The sequence below is a fragment of the Diplotaxodon limnothrissa genome, linkage group LG10 (assembly GCF_057381915.1).
Source record: "Diplotaxodon limnothrissa isolate DT_005_m linkage group LG10, D_limnothrissa_male_GT1.1, whole genome shotgun sequence".
Lineage (NCBI taxonomy): Eukaryota > Metazoa > Chordata > Actinopteri > Cichliformes > Cichlidae > Diplotaxodon > Diplotaxodon limnothrissa.
The window spans coordinates 10895221-10918018 of NC_140605.1; the positions used below are offsets into that span (position 1 = coordinate 10895221).

The 22798-nt window shown below is 43.0% G+C and overlaps 2 protein-coding genes across 2 annotated transcripts; one reads left to right on the plus strand and one right to left on the minus strand.

The window, feature by feature from the left end:
• Positions 1 to 15823: 15823 nt before the first annotated feature.
• LOC146623902 (uncharacterized) lies at positions 15824 to 17735 on the plus strand. The gene is made up of 2 exons (XM_085364859.1): positions 15824 to 16645; positions 17400 to 17735. Exons 1-2 carry the CDS (start codon positions 15824 to 15826, stop codon positions 17733 to 17735), a joined length of 1158 nt encoding a protein of 385 aa, XP_085220985.1.
• A 1604-nt stretch (positions 17736 to 19339) lies between these two features.
• LOC146623903 (uncharacterized) lies at positions 19340 to 21858 on the minus strand. Its single transcript, XM_085363506.1, has 2 exons — positions 21629 to 21858; positions 19340 to 21286 (listed from the first exon to the last, which is right to left on the minus strand). The coding sequence occupies exons 1-2, from the start codon at positions 21704 to 21706 to the stop codon at positions 19340 to 19342; spliced, it is 2025 nt and encodes a 674-aa protein (XP_085219632.1). The 5' UTR covers positions 21707 to 21858.
• Positions 21859 to 22798: the final 940 nt, after the last annotated feature.

Sequence of the window (22798 nt, forward strand, 5' to 3'; positions counted from 1 at the left end):
TTACCAAGTGGAGATGTCTGAGGCTGATAAAGAGAAAACAGCTTTTATCTGTCCTCTTGGGTTTTTCCAGTTTGAGAGGATGCCTCAAGGCATCACTGGCGTACCCGCAACCTTTCAAAGGTTAATGGAGAGAGCTGTTGGAGACATGAACCTGATTCAAGTCCTTGTGTATCTGGATGACCTTATTGTGTTTGGCAGGACACTGGAGGAGCACGAGGAACGGTTACTTAAAGTCCTGGACCGGCTGGAGGAATGTGGCCTCAAAGTCCATCCATTCGCTTCCGCTTATCCTTTTCAGGGTCGCGGGGGGTGCTGGAGCCTATCCCAGCTGTCATAGGGCGAGAGGCAGGGTACACCCTGGACAGGTCGCCAGTCTGTCGCAGGGCTAACACACAGGGACAGACAACCATTCACACTCACATTCACTCGCACATTCACACCTAGTTGACAATTTGGATTAATCAATTAACCTATCCCCACAAGCTGCATGTCTTTGGACGGTGGGAGGAAGCCGGAGTACCCGGAGAGAACCCACGCAAACACGGGGAGAACATGCAAACTCCACACAGAAAGACCCCGGCCTGATGTTGGAATTGAACTCAGGACCTTCTTGCTGTGCGGCAACAGTGCTAACCACCGTGCCACCGTGCTGCCCTGGAGAGAGCTGTTGGAGACATGAACCTGATTCAAGTCCTTGTGTATCTGGATGACCTTATTGTGTTTGGCAGGACACTGGAGGAGCACGAGGAACGGTTACTTAAAGTCCTGGACCGGCTGGAGGAATGTGGCCTCAAAGTCTCCATTGACAAATGCCAATTTTGCCAACCCCAGGTGAAGTTCTTGGGACACATTGTCTCTGCCTCTGGAGTTGCCACTGATCCTGAGAAAGTGAGTGCGGTGACTCACTGGAAGAAACCCACTGATCTGAAATCCCTAAGATCTTTTCTCGGATTTTGTGGATACTACCGGCGGTTCATCAAGAACTACTCCGCCATAGTCCGCCCTTTGACAGAACTGACCAAGGGATATCCTCCTGCACAGGGTAGCAAAAAGGGTGTCACTAAAGGAAAGCAAAATAGCTTCTTTCGAGTTGCCGAGCCTTTTGGTGAACGGTGGACCCCAGCTTGTGATGACGCCTTTCAGAGCATTGTTTACAAGCTCACACATGCTCCAGTCTTGGCATTTGCTGATCCAGCCAAACCATACATCCTACATGTTGATGCAAGTTTGGATGGTCTAGGAGCAGTCCTGAACCAAGAGTACCCAGAAGGACTCCGCCCGGTAGCGTTTGCCAGCCGCAAGTTGAGTCATGCAGAACGGAACTACCCAGTTCACCAACTGGAGTTTTTGGCTCTGAAATGGGCAGTAGTGGAAAAGTTCCATGACTACCTTTATGGGGATAAGTTCACAGTGAGAACTGATAATAACCCACTCAACTACGTCCTGACCACTGCCAGGTTGAACGCGACAGGTCATCGGTGGCTAGCAGCACTCTCCACCTATGATTTTAGCATTCAATATAAGCCCGGCCGTGAAAATGTGGATGCCGACTCACTGTCCAGGAGTCCGCAAGACACAACAGATGGATGGGTGGATATCCCACCTTCTGGGGTAAAAGCTTTGTGTCGTCGGATCACTACAGATGGTTTTCAAAAACACACCACCAGATTTGTTGACCAGCTGGGTGTTTCGCCAGACGCCATTCCAGCTTTATATGCAAACTTCACTCAGATAGAAGTGGGCCCGCTGGAACAGCAAAGCCTGAAAGAACTGTCAGAAGCCCAAGACTCTGATCCAGTTATAGGTGTGGTGAAACCTCAGGTTGAGAGAAACCAAAGTGTTTCAGCTTCCACGCATCCAAACCCAGATGTTGTGTTGCTGATGCGAGAAAAATCCAAGTTAAAGGTTAAGCGTGGCCTTCTGTACAGAGTCACCACAAGACCCTCTGGTCGAGAAGTGAGTCAGATCGTCTTGCCTGCTAAGTATCGGCCAATGGTACTAAAATCAGTGCATGATGATGCTGGTTCACCTGGGCACAGAACGAACTACAGAACTCATTAAAGACCGGTTTTACTGGCCCAGAGTGGCATCTGAAGTTGCAACATACATACAGAACTGTGGAAGGTGTGTAGCTAGGAAGTCCATCCCACAGAAAGCTCCCCCATTACCAGTAATGGCCCTCTAGACCTGGTCTGCATAGACTTTCTTTCTATTGAGCCAGACTCTAAAGGCATAGCTAATGTGCTGGTTGTCACTGATCATTACACCAGGTATGCTCAAGCATTTCCCACAAAAGATCAGAAAGCACTGACTGTCGCCAAAGTCCTTTTTGAAAAGTTCTTTGTGCATTATGGATTGCCGGCTCGCATTCACTCAGACCAGGGTAGAGATTTTGAGAGCAAGCTCATTAAGGAGCTATTGACCCTGCTGGGCATTCGTAAGTCCCGAACGTCACCTTACCACCCTCAGGGTGACCCGCAGCCTGAGCGTTTCAACCGTACTTTGCTGGCAATGTTGGGCACCCTGGATTCAGCTAAAAAGCCTAAGTGGAGCCAGCATATAAGCCAGCTAGTACATGCTTACAACACCACTAGAAATGATGCCACAGGATACTCGCCCTACTTCCTCATGTTTGGAAGAGAGGCACGACTACCCATTGACCTGTGTTTTGGTGTGGGGTCAGATGAAGAAAATGACTTAAAGCACCACCAGTATGTGGCTAACATGAGAAAAGAACTTCAAAAAGCTTACCAGCTAGCCGCTGATGCAGCTTCCAGGAACAATGAACGAAACAAGAGACTGTATGATGCGAGAGTTCGGAATCAGACACTTGAGGAAGGTGATCGGGTGCTGGTTCGGAATCTGGGCCTCACAGGAAAGCACAAACTACAAGACAGATGGAACTCACTACCTTACATAGTGATCGCCAAGTTACCCAATCTCCCTGTGTATCGTGTAAAACCAGAGAGAGGAACTGGTATTGTGAGGACCGTGCATAGGGATCACCTGCTGCCCATTGGTTACATGGTCAGGATGTCTGCTCCATCAGAAAAGACAGCGCGACCAAAGAGACCAAGGACCAGGGCACAGCAAGTAAGGTGTGAAGATGAAAGTCAGACACAAAATTTGGAGCATCTGAGTGAAGATGATTGGTCCTCAGAGTCTGAAGAACAGTGTGTCTACTATGAACCTCCTTTAGCCTTTCGCGACAGTGTTGAACCTCGACGTGAGGAGGTTGTGAGCCTTCCTGACCATATGGAAAGTGATCATCCCAGTGTTCATGAATTGTCCGAGGTGGAGGAACAGGGGGAAGAACTCTCAGTAGTAGTAGATCAGACGGAGGAAAGTTCACAGCAACACCAAGACTTGGTGGGGGCTGAAGAGCTGGAGGACAGAGATGTTCCTACACCTAGTATCTCAGTTGGGGGTGCTGACTCACCCTATGACCTCCAAACAAAAAGGAGAGTGAGACCTGTTTTGCGCCTCAGTTATGATGAACTTGGAAGGCCCACTGACAGACCTGTGACTATTAGTTACCGAGGTATGGTAATTCAGATTTGCTACGACCCTGACTCCTAAATGTTAATGCACTAGCCAGTACTCTTTAGTGAGATTTTAACTGGCCTAATGAAAATAGGTCTGATGGGGACATTCAGACATTCAGAAGGGGGAGGGTGTAGCCCTGGCTATATAAGTAGCTCATTATTTCAATTTGTTCATTAATATTGATAGTTAATTGCAAATGTTTAATGTGTTCAAGAATGTATACAAATGCCTGCAAAGTATGTGATGTGTGTCAGTTAAATGCACAACCTTTTTATTTGTATTTTGAGGTTTATGTCATTATTTTTGATATGGTATTGATATGTACTACAGCTCCAGTGAACCCTGAAGTAGTCTCAGGTAGAGGGGTGGGAGTAAGTGGGGAGCCGTGTGCACTCTGCAGGAAGCGAGAGAGACGAGAGCTGAACAGTGTCGAGTGAACGCAGAGTTCATAGAAGGGCGACAGACGCATTTTCGGGTTGACGGATAGTTAACTGGAGTCGAGAACTGTTGTACCCTACTGTGAGGTAAATGTGGATTTTGTCTGACACTTGTACCCAATGTTATTGTGTAAAACGGATTAGCGCTAACACAGCCGCTAGCACAACTGCTAACATAGCCGCTAGCGTAGCCTAGCATATTCGCTAAGCTCTTGTTCTGCTCTGTTTTTATTTCTTATGCTAATGCTAAGATTGAATGTTATCGCATGTGAACTGGCATTTAGCGGAGTTGTGTGATTCAGTAGGAGGAGACGGACGTCTTGCTGGCGTGTCAGAGAGGTCCCTTCTGCTGGTGTGCTGAAGTTATGTGTTCACGTGGGAGCACGTGGAAAGGACGACTGTGAGTGCTGCTGCCGCGGCCTGCTGGTAGCCGTGACCCAGTTTCCCCGCTATCCCTTTGAACTGCCTGGAGGTGTGAGTACTGTTGTTTGCACGTGCTTTTTATTTTTACTGCTTGGCAACAAGTGAAGCGACCATATTGTTTTAGGTCCCAACGCACCCGAGCCACGACTCAGGCCTGCAACGAGGGGTTTGCTAGCAGAAAGACTGTAGCACTTGAGGTGTGTGTGTGTGTTTGGTGAGAGTGCGTGTGGGCCCACAATATTATTTGATTGTTTTGTTTCTGTTGAGGTAGATACCTTATCATTGTTTAACAAACTTCATTGACTTTACTTATTTTCTTTGTGTTGTTAGTTCAGCATTCACTAAAGTGGAGTTAACTTTATAATTGACCTGTTTGTGTGTGATTTATTTCCGTATAGTGTAGTTTTATTGCATATTTAATACCATAAGCATTAAAAAGGGAGTATCAATAGGAAAGTAACAACAGGAACCCAGGGCCCCTCTCAATAGACCGTGGGACAGGTGTTACAGATTAATGCATATATACCATCAAAACAGTGTACATCACTGTCACAACAGTGTTTATTTTCATTCAAAGGCTTTATGATTTTTCCTATAATCGTGGGCCAGTCTCTAGTCAAAATGCCCGGGCCAATTTTCTGTCCCAGTCCAGCCCTGTATGCAGCTCATCTGCAGTCTGGTGTTGCCTACATCTTCCTATTCAGAAGGCAGAATTTCCGAGTTCTGAGTACAATCGAAAGCACCACGACTGCAGTTTTTGTGTTGGATGTAAAAGGTGCACATGACGCTGTGACGTAGGCTAGAATCATGGCAGCAGTCAATGACGGTCCAGGCGTGGGATTTCTCTCGTGGAAATATGCACATTATCTTTTCCTTTCTATTGGTAGGTGGCACAGTGCACTTGTGGCAAGTAAGCAAGCTAGAAGACTGGCAAAGTTATGGAAGCAACACATTAACAAGAGAATTCTGAGTAAAACCAAAGTTACTTTCCCTAGTAACTAGTTACTTTGAAAGTAACGAGTAACTTGAAGTAACTGAGTTACTTTTGAGAGAAGTAACTAGTAATGTAACTAAGTTACTATTTTAAAGTAACTTACCCAACACTGGTAAAGACACACGAAGTATTCTGTACCCGCTGCCATTTTCATTATTGACTAATCTCTTCTCACTATAAAAATAACTTGTAATACATCCAAGTGGAATGCCCAACCAGAGACAATAGAACACTGGACTTACTGTATGCCAATGCTGAAGAGGCATACAGTTCATCACCTCTCCCTCCCCTGGGCAGATCTGACCACAACCTGGTGCACCTTGTCCCTGTGTATGAGCCCTTAGTGTGCAGGGAGCCACCAGCCACCCGCACAGTATAGAGATGGTTTGAGGAGAGCGAGGAGGCTCTTAAGGATTGTTTTGAGTTGACTGTGTGGGAGGTGATCTGTGACGACCATGGAGAGGACATCAACAGCCTTACTACATGCATTACTGACTATATTCATTTCTGTGTGGATAACACCATACCTACCAGGACTGTGCGGTGTTTCTCCAACAACAAACCTTGGATTACCCCAGAAATTAAAGCTGTCCTCAAGCAGAAGAGGAGGGCCTTCAAATCCAAAGACAAAGAGGAGTTGAAAAGGGTGCAGAGAGAGCTGAGGGGACTGATAAGGAATGGGAAGGACAGCTACAGGCAGAAGATGGAGAACCAGCTTCAGCAAAACAATGTTGGCAAAGTCTGGAGAGGCCTCAGAACCATCTCAGGCCACAAACATCAGAACTCTCTGCCTGGGAGGGATGTGAGGTGGGCAAATGAACTGAATCATTTCTTCACCAGATTTGATTCATCCATGAGGCAGTCTTCAACACCGGCTGCAGACTCACCCACCCCCACTGCTGCTGTTCCACCTCTGACACCTCAGACACTTCACACCTCCTCTACTCACCCTGCTCACTCCTCCCCAACCCCCAACAACAGCATCCAATACACGGTCAACACAAGGCTCCAGCCTGTCTCTCTCAACCACCCAGGTTAGGAGGGAACTGAGGAGGATTAAATCCAAGAAGACAGCGGGTCCAGATGGCATCAGCTCAAGGGTCGTCAAGTCCTGCACAGATCAACTGTGTGGAGTGATGGAGCACCTCTTCAACCTGAGCCTGAGGCTGGGGAGAGTCCCACAGCTCTGGAAAACCTCCTGTGTTGTACCAGTGCCAAAGACTTCACGCCCCAAGGATCTCAACAGCTACAGGCCGACATCTGACATCTCTGACATATCAACTCATGTTCTTTGATTTCTCCGGTGCCTTCAACACCATTCTTCCCACGGTCCTGAAGGACAAGCTGGAGAACTCAGGAGTGGACCATCACCGCACTACCTGGATTTTGGACTACCTCACCGACCGACCACAGTATGTGAGAACTCAGGGCTGTGTGTCAGACAGGGTCGTCTGCAGTACGGGGGCCCCACAGGGAACGGTTCTGGCTCAGTTCCTCTTCACCATCTACACTGCAGACTTCTCCCACAACTCCACCCAGTGCTTCCTGCAGAAGTTCTCTGATGACTCTGCAATAGTCGGCCTCATCACTGACACCAAGGTACCTTGGTGTTCATCTGAACAACAAACTGGACTGGACTCATAATTCAGACGCCCTCTACAGGAAAGGGCAGAGCAGGCTGTACCTGCTGCGGAGACTCAGGTCATTTGGAGTGGAGGGCCCACTCTTGAAGACCTTCTATGACTCTGTGGTGGCTTCTACTATCTTTTACGGTGTGGTCTGCTGGGGTGGCAGCATCTCTGCTGGTGACAGGAAGAGACTGAACAGGCTGATCAGAAGGGCCAGCTCTGTTCTAGGATGCCCTCTGGACCCAGTGGAGGTGGTGAGTGACAGGAGAATGGTGGCTAAGCTGTCATCCCTGTTGGACAACATCTCCCACCCCATGCAGGAAACTCTGACAGCACTGAGCAGCTCCTTCAGTGGCAGGCTGCGGCACCCACGGTGAAAGATTCTGCAGGTCTTTCCTCCCCACTGCTGTCAGACTGTACAACAAAGACTCCAACTGATCAAACACACATATCCACACATGTGCAATAACACTAAGTGCAATACTCTTTTTCTGGCATCGTTGTATTTTTACTCAGTTGTATATAGAATTTGTATTCTATTTTTATCCTATTGTATATTTTATTCTATCTTATTCTACTGTATATGGTATTTATTCTTATTATATTCTAATTTTTGCTACATAACTTTTGCACTGTCCACTTCCTGCTGTGACAAAACAAATTTCCCATGTGTGGGACTAATAAAGGTTATCTTAATAAGTATGCATCTTATATTTTCCCTTTGGTACTTGTTAAGTTCTACTTTGTTACAAAAAATACCACTATTGAGGACTAAACACCTGATGTTTTGTAAAACAAAGCCACAGATCAAGCCCTGTATTCAGACCTTTGAGCAGTTCCTTGTTCCACTTAGGAGCTGCTCTGATAACGTCTTGCATTGACCTTCCACATATTTTAACACTCCCAATGGCAACGAGAACAACTACTTGTTCTTGTTGCCATTGGGAGTGTTGCAAAAGTCACACATTTTAGGGGCTTTAATTAATAGTGAAATTTGAAGTACACAGTAAACTTAAGTAAATCAGTTTTTATGTTTCATTTAAAAACGCCCCTCCCTACATTTTGTGTATTTATTCCTACAAATACAGATGCACTGGTTTTGGGCTTAACATTAGTTCCACACATCTTAGTAAACCTGAAAGTATTAATGAAAGTATTAATGTCAGTGTGAGATTTTTTGCACTTGCACAAATGGCCCTAAAGATGCGGTATTAATATGCTCAAACACAGTGGAAAACATTACACATCCATTATTGCACCAGTATCACTCATTGCTGAAGTTCCGAAAACCCTATTCTTAGCTTTTTCCGCTTTGTGATTTTTTTTCTCAGCTCCTGCTACAGAATCACAGGGAAAATGTTTTTTGCAATGGCTCTATAAGGTTTGGGATGTCTGAACCAATTGTGACAGTAACATGATGAAATGCGATGCCATATGCGAAAGAAGGTAAGTATTTTAACTTCTGAGAAGCTAAAATTACAGAAAGGAAAAGCTTTACAAAATCCCGGACACCAACTAAGTTAGATTTTCCTTCAACAAGAGCTATTTCACTGAACCCTATTTTAATACATTATCTTAACCATGCCACAGCCTTTTTCAGTGTAATCTTGCTCTGAGTTTCCTTTTCCAACCTTGATCTCTGTCCAAGGTGTATAGCTTTCTGTTTAGAGTCACGATACAGTCTATTTCCAGCCTCTGTGTGCCTCATCTGTCACACTTATCCGGTGGTCACAGCAGCCATCAAACAAATCCACTTAAAGCCTTCCATTCTGATGTAATTATTTCTTGTGCTACTTTTGATATTCCTTGGGTGGAGTGGAGAAAAGCGATGCAAGGTGGAGGCATAAAGTAGATGTCTTATTAAGTTTTTAATCTTTTATATACCTGCATATTAGAGCAACAACGCTCACACTCATGCAGTTGCACACTTTTACACCTGGAGGCTGTCCAGCACAGCTAGACTTATCTGCTCACCAGTGAGTAACTTTATTGCAGCAGATGAGAACAGCTAAAAGCTACCTCAGCGTGGTAATGCAGGTGGGGGAGGTAAGCAGTGTTTTCTCACTTTCCCCACTTATCTGTACCCTATCTCTCAATAAGTTAGTACTTCGTTTTATCAAGCGTCATCTATCTTCAAAGTTAAAGCAATTTATATTCCATATTTAGCAAACACGGTACAAAAAGCTTTTCTATATATATATATATATATATATATATATAGTAACAAAGCTGTAAAATGCTTGAAATGTCAAAAACATCCATGAAACAAGCATGACCTTTACAGATGTACAGATAACAGTTTAAGGGCATTGCAATGATAGAAAGAGATAAAACTAAGAGGAAAATGATTGTGTCTGATCGTTAAAGAGACAAGAATGATCTAAAAAATGGATAGTATGAACTGTACTAAATTAGACTGACAGCACCACATTTATAAGGTGTCAGCATAAACTGCATATTTTTTTAGGATAATGATTCGAGATAGAGATTAGATGAATGTAGAGAATAAAACAAATCATTATTGAATCATGATGTTTGTTCAATTTCAAGTTTGAGACATCAATTAATTTCTGCTCAATAGCCAAATAGACATTAAAGTAAGACAGCAACATATACTCCACATAATGTATTGCAAGATATGTAAGCTATTTAAAGTAAACACTGCAGATAGATTTCTCTTAAGGTATATGAGTATGGATCATCGGGGAGAACACTGATGTGGAAAGAGCCTGCATGACTCACAGGTGGAGAACATTTATGGCTTAAATGCACACAATTCCAGCTATGTTGAGTCATTAGAACAAATTATAAACTGCTCTCTGTTAAAAAAAAAAAAAAAAAGCATAGCATTTTCACAGTGTCCTATCACCAAGCTTAAGCTCACACAAACACCAACTAAAGCATGATTCTCAATGTGCTGAGTGTGAGGGATGTCAGACAGACCAGCTGAAATAGTTAACGTTTTCCTTACAGAAAAGTGTCTGCAGATGGTCTTGCTATTTTATAACAATCATATTGTTAGAGATAACAGCTGTGCTTTAAATTTGATTAGTATTATCGGCCAATATTGGCTATTTGCCGATTTATCAGTGTGAGCTTTTATAATGAAAGATCAATGAAATAACAAAAGTAAAGGAAAAACACCCTTCAAACCTGAATACTGACGCTGCATAGCTTGTCCACCAGAGGGCACACTGCAAGTTCACTGTTGATGACTTTGGTACACAACCCAACAACCAGATAATCTACAGTAAGGCTACGTTCACACTGCAGGTCTTAATGCTCAGTTTCGATTTTTTGATCAAATCCGATTTTTTTGTCTGGTTGTTCACACTACAAATAAAATGTGACAGCAAACGCGCTCTAGTGTGAACCGTTCGCGGCCCTCAAAGCGGCCCGCACGAGCAAAAGAAGACGTCACACACAACGCGCTCTGTTTAGACCCAGACCAAACAGTATTGTTTGACTGATGGCCCTTAATATAAAGACTTGTTTCGGACTAATCACCAACCGTATGTCACATTCAATGAGAGGCAGTTGTACCGTTAAATTAATGCTGAAATTACTGCTGACATCATTAGAGGGCTATGAGCAGAACGAAAGCATCTTCACCCTTTGCATGCAGAGGTCATTTCAATCAAAACCAGCTGTAATTGCATCTCTTGGTGGATTCCAAACAATCTTCTGCAGCTTGGTAGATAGCTGAGTTTCACATTTTACTGCTACCCTTCATAAGAGAGCTCTCTTTGATGTTGTAGAGCTCCGCTGCAAGACAGCCTTTGAACCAGTGGGAAACTGCAGTGGATTAATGGATATTGCAGTCAAGTCTCTTGCTGGGGGCTTGCTTGCGCTATTGTGAGCAGACCATGCAGATCTTTGTTATTATCAACTTAGCACAAGTCATGCCCCGCATATGCCCCAGCCAGAGGCAATGCCATGGGATCTTATATTTGTTTAAAAAAAAAAAAAAAAAAGGCTGATGCAGGACATGGTCATGCCAAGAGTGACCATAAATAATGAGGTGTAGATTTCTGTATTTCACTTTCTATGGGCTTTTACAACTTTTGTAAGTTAACAGCAAATTACTTATTTGATAGAAGATGTTCTAGATAGGATCTATCCCTTCTTTACCATCATCCGTCCCCATGAATTTTGCCACTGGGCTTTGAAAAACTGAAAATCTAACATCTAACACCAAGACGTGCAAAAAGCATGACAGTTCTAATGGAAATCCTCCGGCATATGATAATTAATCACCTGCTGTGATATGAAGACAAGCACACATGCACCGTCACACACACATAGAGACCGGGGAAAAACATTTTTTTTATTTGCTGCACCAAGCAAGCCAGTGAACAAGCACTGCCCCACCTGTGTAGCACAATTAACTAACACACAAGAGGACGCTTAAAAGTTAAAGAAAACATCTATTGTTTTTTATGGATATTTCTTTTTGAATGCCCAGTAACAAATTTGAGGAAGGGCATATATTCATCATATAAGGTAAGGGTTTTTTATGTGGCGCTTAATTTTGCTGGGTTTGATAAGTATTTATGATTATACATGCCAACTTTATTTAGTTTAAAATGCACTCTCAGCAGCCTGACCTCATGTGCTCTACTCTATGTGCTGTGTTCAGAAATGGGCACTGCACAGGAGTAGTCTTGATAAGTTTAATTTAAGGGGTCAGAGCCTGCTGTTTATCTCACGTGAACCAAATTTAAATCCGGCTTTAGAAGCAGTGAGGTACACGCCAGGGCATGATTTGAACTCAACTGTACATGTATAAATTCATAGGAGGCTTGTGCCACTTCCACTTGTGCAATTCTGGTCCTTTTAAAAAAAAAATTGGATAAATCGAAAGGAGCCAGCTGAGGTGGTTCGGGCATCTGACAAAGATGCCCCCTGGGCGCCTCCTGGGTGAGGTGTTCCAGGCATGTCCCACCGGGAGGAGGCCCCGGGGCAGACCCAGGACACGCTGGAGAGATTATATCTCTCGGCTGGCCTGGGAACGCCTTGGTATTCCCCCGGATAAGCTGGAGGAGGTGGCTGGGGAGAGGGAGGTCTGGGCCTCTTTGCTTAGGCTGCTGCCCCCGCGACCCGGCCCCGGACAAAGCGGATGAAGATGGATGGATGGATGAATGGATGGATGGATGGATGGATGGATAAATCAGTTATAGTGCTGCGTTGTAAAATTTTGAAACCCTACCTTACCTTTACCTCACAGAGGGCAACAGCTTATCCTAGCATGCCCTGGGCTGGATGCCTGTCCATCACAAGGCTAAAACAGATTAACACCATCACAGTCACATTCTCACCTCTGAGGAAACAGCTTGCTGCGAGGCAACAGAGCAAGTCAGTGACCCACTGTTGTGTTCCAAACGGTTTCAAATGCAGACTAATTAACACCTGTGCTTTAACCTGCCGATGGAAAACGCGCTTTTGTGGCAACAACTGAATTTTCTCTCCAATCCTGTTGGATTAATCAGACATTATACATGTATTTCTGAGCTAAAATGTGAAATTTCATTGCTGAGATTGCACAGTGAACCAGCATATTGTGCCTGATGCAAATGCCTTCGGTAATCAGCTCATGGATTTGCATACATGCCGCCACAGGCAAGATGCTTCTCGGCCAAAACTGAGATTTAATCCACCAACTCTGTCCTCTCAGTTCCCATGGAGGACAGCCAAAGCCTTGTTTACCCCTAACCCCTCATCTGTCACAAAATTAAGCCTGTCTCTCAACAGCACTGACACTGCCTGTGTTTAAAATATTAACATGATACCTTTCACTCACGCTATTAGACACACAGCAGTGTTCTCCAAACATGTTACTCTCTCACACTGGCACAAGTGGGTGATGAGTGTACTGGATATTTATGTCAGCTTATCAGATGAGACTGATGTGTGGATGTAAATCTCCTGACTGACTCTCACTGACACTTAAATCCACCATGTTTATTTATCTCTGTGTCAACCAGCTGAGCAATGTCCACACTAAAGAAATGTAAGACTTGGCTGTATTAAGAAAATTTACTTGACAATCCTGTGAAGTGGGAGGAATCTGGAAAGTAGTAAGAAACCTATTAGTGACGTTATCATAGATGGTAAAAATGAGCTGAGTTTAAGAGTTTATATTGCAAGTGAAAAATCAACTCTTTACCTGGGTGGGTTTACCTAGACTAAAATGCAAGTGTCAGACTTGCACTAAACATAGCTGAAATGCTGTGTGGATGTACTGTTAGCCACATGAACCATGGGTTTAGCAAAAAATAACTCGACAGCAACAGACTCAGCTGTACATTTGCATCTATAGGATAAAGGTCACACTTTTGAGGATGCCAATTCTTCACATTTTGGACAGAGAAGACAGATGGAGGCCATCTACGTCCACTGTGAACAACCATCATTGAACAGAGAGGCTGGGTTACGACACCGACTGTCTTCCACCTACAGTGAAGTTTTAAGATCCCTTCCCAGCCACCTCAGCCCCCACTCACATCTTGGGTCAGGTGATCTCAGTGGTTCACTTGATAGGGTGAAGCAAGGTCTCACAATGATGTCACTCGACGCCTTTTTTCACACCTTGGGCACATGATCTTCTTGCTCTTGACGAAGGCGGTCGCACTTTTCTCCTCTCCTCCTCTCCCTTAGCTTCCCTTGATATTCTAGTCTTGTGTTTTTTGTATTACTTTTCCCTGGAACATTCTCTCACAGTCTGTTCTCTAAAACCTAAAAGAGGAATTATGGATTGGATCAACTGGTCCCTAAATGCAATTGACACCCCTTTCTCAACGAGAAGTTTGGGCTTGGGTGAGCCTGAGTGCTGAAGATATCTACCTATTCGGAACCATGGTAACAGGGTTCTGGCTGATCGGAGCTGGCTTGGCCCTGACTTATCGAAGAATTAAGAAAGCGGAACCGGCTGTTCAAACCCCCACAAGGCTGCCCGCTGGGATTGAAATGATGGGAAGAGGCGTGAGGTTCTCAAAATGGGCTCATTGAGTGCAGCATGGATAAGATCTTGGAGAGGCTACGGCTGCTGTGAATACTCAGAATAAGATCTCTGACTGCAGACTGGATTACATCTCGGAAGGGCTAGCTCGAAATAACATCTCTGGGCGCAAAGTGGATGACATCTCGGGGGGGCACACTGCCGTGAGTTCTCAGAAATCGGCTCCTTGAGCACAAGAATGACAACATCACAGAACGCAAGTATGGCGAAGCTCACTGCTCTCCAACGGGAGATTGAGAGACCAGTGTTGGACTGTAGAACTGCTTTGAAATTCATATGAGCTGTTCGCACTAAAGTAAAAAGCACCATCACTTCATGCGGATACCCTCTCGGCGCCAGCTGCGGTCTCAAGGCTGGAGCCGAACAAAAACATCCTGATAACGACTGTGTTTAGACTGTCCTTCCCATTCCATGCAAGGCCACCTGGGTTGGCTGGAAGACTGTTTACTTAGCCTAGCAGGGTGAAGGACACTGTCTCAGCTGAACTCTGGACACGCACACACATACATATACACTGATATGCACACACTCATCCCCCCTCCCTTTCCAAACGCCTTCGACGCTTATTCCCTTCCGATGCTGACGGTGGATCAAGGAGACCAGCCCACGCAGGCCCGGATGTACTGTCTAAATCGGCTCTCTCTCACCCTTTACCCACCCCTGTTGCTTGTCATGTGTTTCTTTGGTGTGTTAAGAATTTTTTCATGTGCTATGTGCAGAGGTGTTTTTTTCTGTTCTCAAACTGATCTCCCTGTTGGAGCTCAGTCTGGGGGGAGTTATTTTTTTCTCCTTATCTTTTCTCATGGACAGCAGTTGAAGCCAGTTGAGAGTCGCAACCTTCCAGCGTGTCCTGGGTCTACCCTGTCATGTTATCTCCATTGCATTTGCCTGAAAAGCCTGAGCTAGCAAGCATCTTACTCAGATGCCCAAACAATTCGACTGACTCGTTTTAATACACAGGAGTAGCTTCTCTACTATAAGCCCCTCCCATATGACTAAGCGAGTGACCCTGGCTCTGAGAGTGAGTCCAGCACCCTCAGGAGGAAGCTGATTTCTACTGCTTACATCTGCAAAATTCTTCTTTTCGTCACTACACACACAAGTGTGGATGAGCCTCTCCATGATGCCATGCCACTTTACAGTCATGGAAGGCTTTGCATACCTGAGTGATCGCAGGAGCTATGTTGTTTTGTATTTACTTTCTGGAGTCTCAGAAGAGCATGTGTTATCAGAATCAGAATTTTATCCCCAAGGGGAAATTAACAAACAACAGAGCAGCATAGATTTATGTCTGCCACCACCATAGACACTGGAAGAGAAACCTTCTTACTGTATGTTGCTTTAAGGCTAAAAACAGCTACCATGAAACTTTTTAGTCCTGCAAACTCCACATGCCATCTCGCTACTTGACTGTGATTGATAACGCTAATACTGACTCCGAAAAATGGACTGACATATCTGTTCATATGTACGGAGCCCCTCTGATGACATGGTACAAAAAATAAATAAATTGTGGCCACGAAATATCATTTCGAGGCCACGAAATAGGTATAACGTGCCCATGAAATACTTATTTGTGGCCACGAAATACTATTTCGAGGGCACGAAATAGGTATAACGTGCGCACGAAATGCTAATTTGTGGGCACGAATTGGGTATAACGTGGCAACGAATTACGCATTTGTGGCCACGAAATAGATAACGTGCGCACATCTTATTGATAGAATTCCTGGACAGCTGCGTAGAGACACAAGCATAAAAGTAGGCTAAATACACCATGGACAGAGACAGTCTGATTGAGTTTTATTTCAGGCTGGGAATGAGCTACAAATGCATTTTGAAAAGCCTGGCAATGCAAGGAACCATCATTACGGAGAGACATTTAAACCGGATATTGAGAGCCAAGTCGCTATACAGACGTAAGTACGACCTGGACGCCGGGATAGATTTTATTGTGAACCAACTGCAAGGGCCTGGGAAGGATCACGGTTATCGGTGGATGTTTACAAAGTGCAAACAACACGGCATTGCGATCAGGAAAGAAGACGTCAGGATCCTCATCTCTTTACTGGACCCAGTAGGTTCCCAGGTTCGCCAGACCAGACATCTCAGAAGGAGGCAATATTTTGCTCAGGGGCCTAACTTTGTGTGGCACATAGACTCTTATGACAAACTAAAGCCATATGGGATATGTATTAATGGATGCATCGACGGTTTCTCACGCAACATCATTTGGCTGCGGGCCGCACACACTAACAGTGACCCAAAGGTTATCGGAGGTTACTTTGTGGAAGCAGTGGAGAGTCGTGGGGGTTTCCCCAGGCTCGTACGAACTGACATGGGCACTGAGAACGTGTTGGTCAGAGACCTCCAGCGTTATTTACGGAGAAATGACGGGGATGATAGAGCAGGAGACAGAAGCTACGTCACAGGAGCAAGTACCGCAAACCAGAGAATTGAGAGCTGGTGGGGAGTGATGAGAAAAGGAGGAGTCGAGTCATGGATCAAGCTTCTAGGAGAACTGAAGGACGAAGGATTCTTCTTTGGGGATTTCATTGACAAAGCTCTGTCGCAGTTCTGCTTCATGCCAATCATTCAGGTAAATGACCCATATTATGATAACCAGTGGTGGTAATTAATTACATTAAATTAAGCTGTTTTAGCAGTAAGGGTAACAAAATAATTGTTTACATAGTTAAAACGACGTTACCTTTACCGTACGGTAAATGCAATGTATTCCTAACGTTGTTGAAGGTCAACTGCGCTCTGTATGTGCGTAATGGAGGCTGAAGCATCAACCCAGCCAAAGTTTTTAAATCAGGGAACACTTTGCCAATTGAACTGATCAGAAGTCAGCACGACTTAAATGTTGTTTTTTTCTGATCGGAGGACATTATCCTTGTCTGCACTCATTCTGCATCAGCAGTTATGCTGCAGCTAACGATCTGTCACTGCCAGTCTGTCAAAAGCAGTCAGGCTTCACGCATCAGTAACTCTTCAGCGCTCTATCATTGGTACGTTCAGGTCTGAGATGATATTGGATCCCCTCATGGGATTGAAAAATATTGATTTTGTCACCTGTATTATGCGCATAAAGTTGAAAAGCTTTGCGCATCCGCACCAAGATTAGTATTAGTATTAGTATAAAGCCCAGATCCCACAACTCAGTGGTTTGCCTGGTGTGGTTCTTTCTTTTCTTTTTTTGCCATCACTCCCTCTTCCTTTGGTTTTCATTAAACTGCATCCAAACATTGCTGCTTTTCAATTCATTTAAGGATGCACCACACTTATTTTCGACCATTTTAAAAATGCCTTGTATTACAGCTCTGACCTAATTCTTGTTTCTTCATCAGGAGGTATTGAATGACATCCGGAGTGTTTGGAATGCTCACCGTATAAGGCCCTCAAAGAATAACAACGTGCCCTGTGGGATACCTGATGTCATGTACATGGCCCCTCACCTTTGGGGTGCAGAAGACTGTCTCGTTCCACTGACAGAAGATTTGACCTTGTGTAAAAATAGCTGCACTTTTGTTAGTTCAGTCCCATGTGATGTGCAAGTATTTGATTTGTGCACAATAATAATGGAGGAATCAAGCTTGGAATTCCCATCTACCATGTCCCAGGCCCTTGATTTATATTTTCATCTCAGGGATACAGTTCGTTCACAGTTATTTGAGGCTACTTAAATGGACACAAACATACAAATGTAGTACATTTTGTACTTCAGTACGTATTCCTACAGCTTAATGTACTTATTATTAAGTAATTATTTTTCTCCAGTGTGTAGTTATCTTGTCTTTGTATCAAAATTATCAGAAAAGACTGTATAACATAATTTTCATTTTGTCCATGTCAGTAAATTAACTCATCATGAAGTGTTGCTTGCTCTTGGTAGCTACAAAGCGTGGAGTATTAAACTAAAATATGATACAGGTTAGAAAAAAAAAATCCTTTTGGGATTGAGTTAAACTTATCACACTGTTAAAGCATCAAAAGTTGTTCATAATAGTTTTTGGTACCAAAAATGTGTTCATTTCTAACAAAAAAAGAGCACCTTGGATAACAACCACATAGACTGGCAATATATCTAATGTTGTGATCAATTAGACAAGAAGACCAAGTAGGCTAAAGTGTAGAATCATAGTTGTGTCACCAATGCTCCAAATGTTTCTTGAGCCTATAATTTTGTTATTGTGGAATAGATTAAAGCAATCCCATGTTTGATAAAGAACGGCTTTTTTTCTTAAAAATCACAGCACGTGTATGACATTATAGAATGAGTAATTAAATAACTTTCAGCTGTGTCATTAGACATGTTCATGTTTAAAGATGTATAGAATGTAACAGAGAGGACAAAGTTTTGTACCAATGAGAATGGTTTACTGGTGTCTTTCAAAATACACCATACTCAAAAACAGGTTGTATTTTGCATATAATAACAGGATAAAATAACAGTTATTTCTAAAATGTTATACAAACCTCTTTACAATGTAACCAATCTCTGTAATTGACAACTTTTCTTCTAAACCCATTAGGAACATAAAGGTTCACATTCTTGTTTCTATTAAGATTTCTGCAAACATCTGAAATACTTTAATATAGAACATGCTTAATCAGTTGGAATATGGTATTTGTAATGGTGTTGTACTTATGTATGTATATACAGTAGAAAGCACTCAGCAATCTTCCAGTTTGTAGAACTGTTACTGTATGCTATATTGGAAATATTTGTTACTCTTCCTGTAGTAAAAAAGTATTAGAATGTTAAAATTAGTAATTTATTTTGGCACTAGCCAAAAACACAGTAACAATGTGTGCAGCAGGAACAGATGCACTTCTATGTTTAGTGTACGGATTCCTACCAGGTGAAGCACTGAAAATGTTATTTAAATATGTATATGTATTTTCAACTGGTGTTGTTTTGTGGTCTCATTCCCCAACCAATTTGTTGCCTTATTTTGTCCCCAACACTCACTGCTGCTTCTGCAAAATCAGAGTGCTAAGTGCTGTCTACTACAGGTAACTCCACTTTAAAAAACCTGAACATTCCCTTTAGCTTACTATTTTAATTGGGGGGAGAAACTAAGAAAGCACTTACTGACCAGATGAAAAAAAAGGCTGCACATGAAAAAGGCACAACGGGCTACACTGTTAAGAGAACTTAACCACCCAGTCTATTGAACATTCACATTCATTCCTTCATGTTACTGTTAACTACACCCGTGTTTCTATGAACTGTTAGGGTGGAAAACCTAAAATGTGTTGAGGACCAAGGTTGGGTAACACTGACCTACACCACATCCATCACCCACATAGAGCTTGCGAGAATGCTGTTAAATTCACTGCGAAAGTCTGGATAGCTGTGATAACCAAGGGGCAGCTTTAGTACACATCCACATGTGTGGGATTGTGGTCTGCGGAGGAAATCTGTAGTTTCTATGAACTCAATTAGTATGGCTTTATCCAACAGATTGGATCCTGTACAGAACCGCAGGAAAAGCTGAAGATAATTGAAATCAATTTCTCCAATGTACCTTTTCAGGTAACGAGAAACTGTTGACTGGGCAGCTGTCATCTCCTCTGGAAAGATTAGAAGCTCCTTCACTGTTTTTACAGTCGGGTTTTTTTCTGCTATGAAATGATGCAGTCCTTCTGGTGGGAGTAAACCAGCTACAGAACCCACAACGGGACGCCAGCACTTGATTACAAACATTGGGGCCTGAATAAGTACTTTGTGTCCTATCTGTGCCAAAACAGGGAGCAGTGTGTCCTTGGTAGGAACCTGCTTGCACTCATGTGCATCAAGTACTTCCAGCAATTCATCTGTATCCACTGAATTGAAGTCATCCAAAGCCTTCAGGAGAACAGATCGCTCTTCTTGTGAGACGTACAAAAGAAAGGAATCTTTTAAACTACTGGTTGTTGAGCCGTACAATATCTCCTCCAGAAAGGGTATTGCAAGCTTCACTGGGAAGTAACCAGCTTGCTTCCACCCTACAACAAACACTCTAGCTATAGCCTGCCATTCTTCACACTGAAAGTCATGCCGGATGAATGGGACTTTCACCTCAACTCCCAATGTGCAGCTGTCATAGAAATCCATCCAAAATTCTGTCAGGCAGTCCCGCAAAACACCACTTCCTTCCCCCTGTTCAAGCTCTCCATTTGGTAACAACATTTTGATATTGACCTCAGATGAAATAATGTTTGAGTCCTTAAAGGCACTGATCAAATCAGTAAGACAATGACCTCTTCTAACAGTTAGTATTACGGGACAAGATCGTGGTTCAGGGGGTGCTTGGTCAGGAATATTGGCCTCTCCTGTCAGCCCCGGTGAGAGAGACAATGTGTGATGAGGTGGATCAGACTCTTTTTCTGTAAACAGTGTTTCAGGGTTTAGTTCAACCACACTAATATCCACCCTGTTATCCCCACTAATAATAACAACTGCATCAGAATCTTCACTTTCACCTACATTTGGCAGACCATCCCATGGTAATGTGTCATTCAGTTCAAAATATCCACTTGTGGAAGCTCCATCATTAATTACAAAGTTTGATGGTTCTGAATTTATGTTTTCCGCCAACAGATCATCAGCGGCCTGATTAGGTTCATTGCCAGTGAGATCTACCACAGAGGGCTGGGTTATTGCATGATTGGCCTCTACGTCTTGGGGCTGCTGTTGTGTTTTCTTTCTGGTACACAGATAAAGTCGCAGAATTTTGACTTTACTTTGCTTATACAACTCATCAACTGTACTGGAAGCATCCACATGCATCTGTGAGCTCTCAATATGAGTTGAATAGTGTGAAAGACTTTTGTTTTTTTTTGAGGTGCCATTGGGGAAAAACAGATTTTCAGCCATAAGTTTGATATTTGACACTGTTTCATTTTTATCTACAGATAAATGCCTTGTTCCACCACCACTTACAGACTTCACCTGTTTGAACCCACCCTTCGACTCATCAAAATCCATCCAGCCAACCTCAATTCGTCTAACTGTTCGTTTTGCATTTGTATTTTCTGCCCACTGAGACAATTTCTTTTTAGGAGGCATTCCCTCAGCTCCTGTCAGTCTTTGTCGTAGCCTTGAGAGTATAGATTCTTTCCTGGATGGTGACGTCCGTGACAGTGTTGCTTGTCTGCAGAAGGCCACAGTGGAGACTCTATCGCCAACTTTGGGGATGTACTTTGCCAGGTCACTGTCTGTCATTAAGGGAATGACAGTTTCATCAATCTGAAAAATATAAATAACAAATTAATAAAATTGTCAATATTAAAAAAACAATGAATACATACAACTGCATATTTTAGAGTTGTTTTTTGCTATCTACTTTTGATAACAGATACTTTTGGTAATGTGGTACACATTTGTCCAACATAAGATGAACAAAAATTGCTTTTAAAATTACTCTTTAAACATATCACGTCATTAATTAATGTCACTGATTAAACACAAATATGAAATTCAATAAATTCTTTTAGAATGTGCATAGTAAATTGTGGATTGCGGCTTTCCGTTCAAAAACAAACACACAGACACACACGCACGCACACAGCAAAAGCTGCAGTGGCTTACATTCTCATCTTCAAGTTTCTTGATCACATCTTCTTCAACTTTGCGCTCTGTTAAGAATTCTCGCAGCCGAGTATCCATAGCTGACCTCTAAACCACATGAAAATAAAATTAGTATTTTTACACTCAGTTATAAATTTTATGTAGCAGATTTTTACATGATAGCCTACCTATAAAATCACTTTATCTATGGCAAATCAGAATTTGATAATGATTGTTTTATTACTTAGATATTATCTATGGTAATGAGGAATGGAGCGATTGTCTACTTGGAGTTTAAGTAGTTCAGCATGAGCAATGACAACCTGCATCAATACAAAATCATTCCGATCACTGTATGCTTTATTAGTTCCCTTGGCAACGTGATAACCGCAGTGAGCTACTGTAACTGCAAGGCTTCATCCGATAATGCGTTGAAAGCTACGGCTCATTTAGCATGTATTACCTTAACAAGTGTGACTCACATGATGCTACTTTCAAAGGAGATGTTCAGCAAAAAAAAGGCAATTTTAAGATGCTTTCCATCTAAAACTGTTATTATTGTCCAGACCAGATTAGTTGCACCAGCTAGTATGGTGATGTGGCCAGGGTAAAAGAGAGACACCTTCGTGACACAGAGAACTAAGGTTTTATGTTGAACATACCTCATTTATTAGTAGCCTTCAGCCTTGCTCTACTTTGAAAGTGTGCTGCGGGGCCGCCGCACGTCCTACAGTTAAAAATGAGTTTACGGCTACATATTAGCACAACAAAACAACGTGTACTAACAACATGAGGATACAACATTTGAAACGTCAGCAGATACCATTTAGAACATAGTAACAATATAGGTCTGAATAAATAACTGCCGAATTGCGGGATAACAATATGAAATAAATATAAAATATAATACACTCACCTTAAGGACATCACCAACAGCAAGGACTCCGTACTATGGCTGACGCAGGTTCTAGTGAATGTGCCCTGGGATAATATATATATATATCATCAAGTGTTTCGTGGCCACAAATAAGTATTTCGTGGGCACGTTATACCTGTTTCGTGCCCTCGAAATAGTATTTCGTGGCCACAAATAAGTATTTCGTGGGCACGTTATACCTATTTCGTGGCCACAAATAAGTATTTCGTGGGCACGTTATACCTATTTCGTGGCCACAAATAAGTATTTCGTGG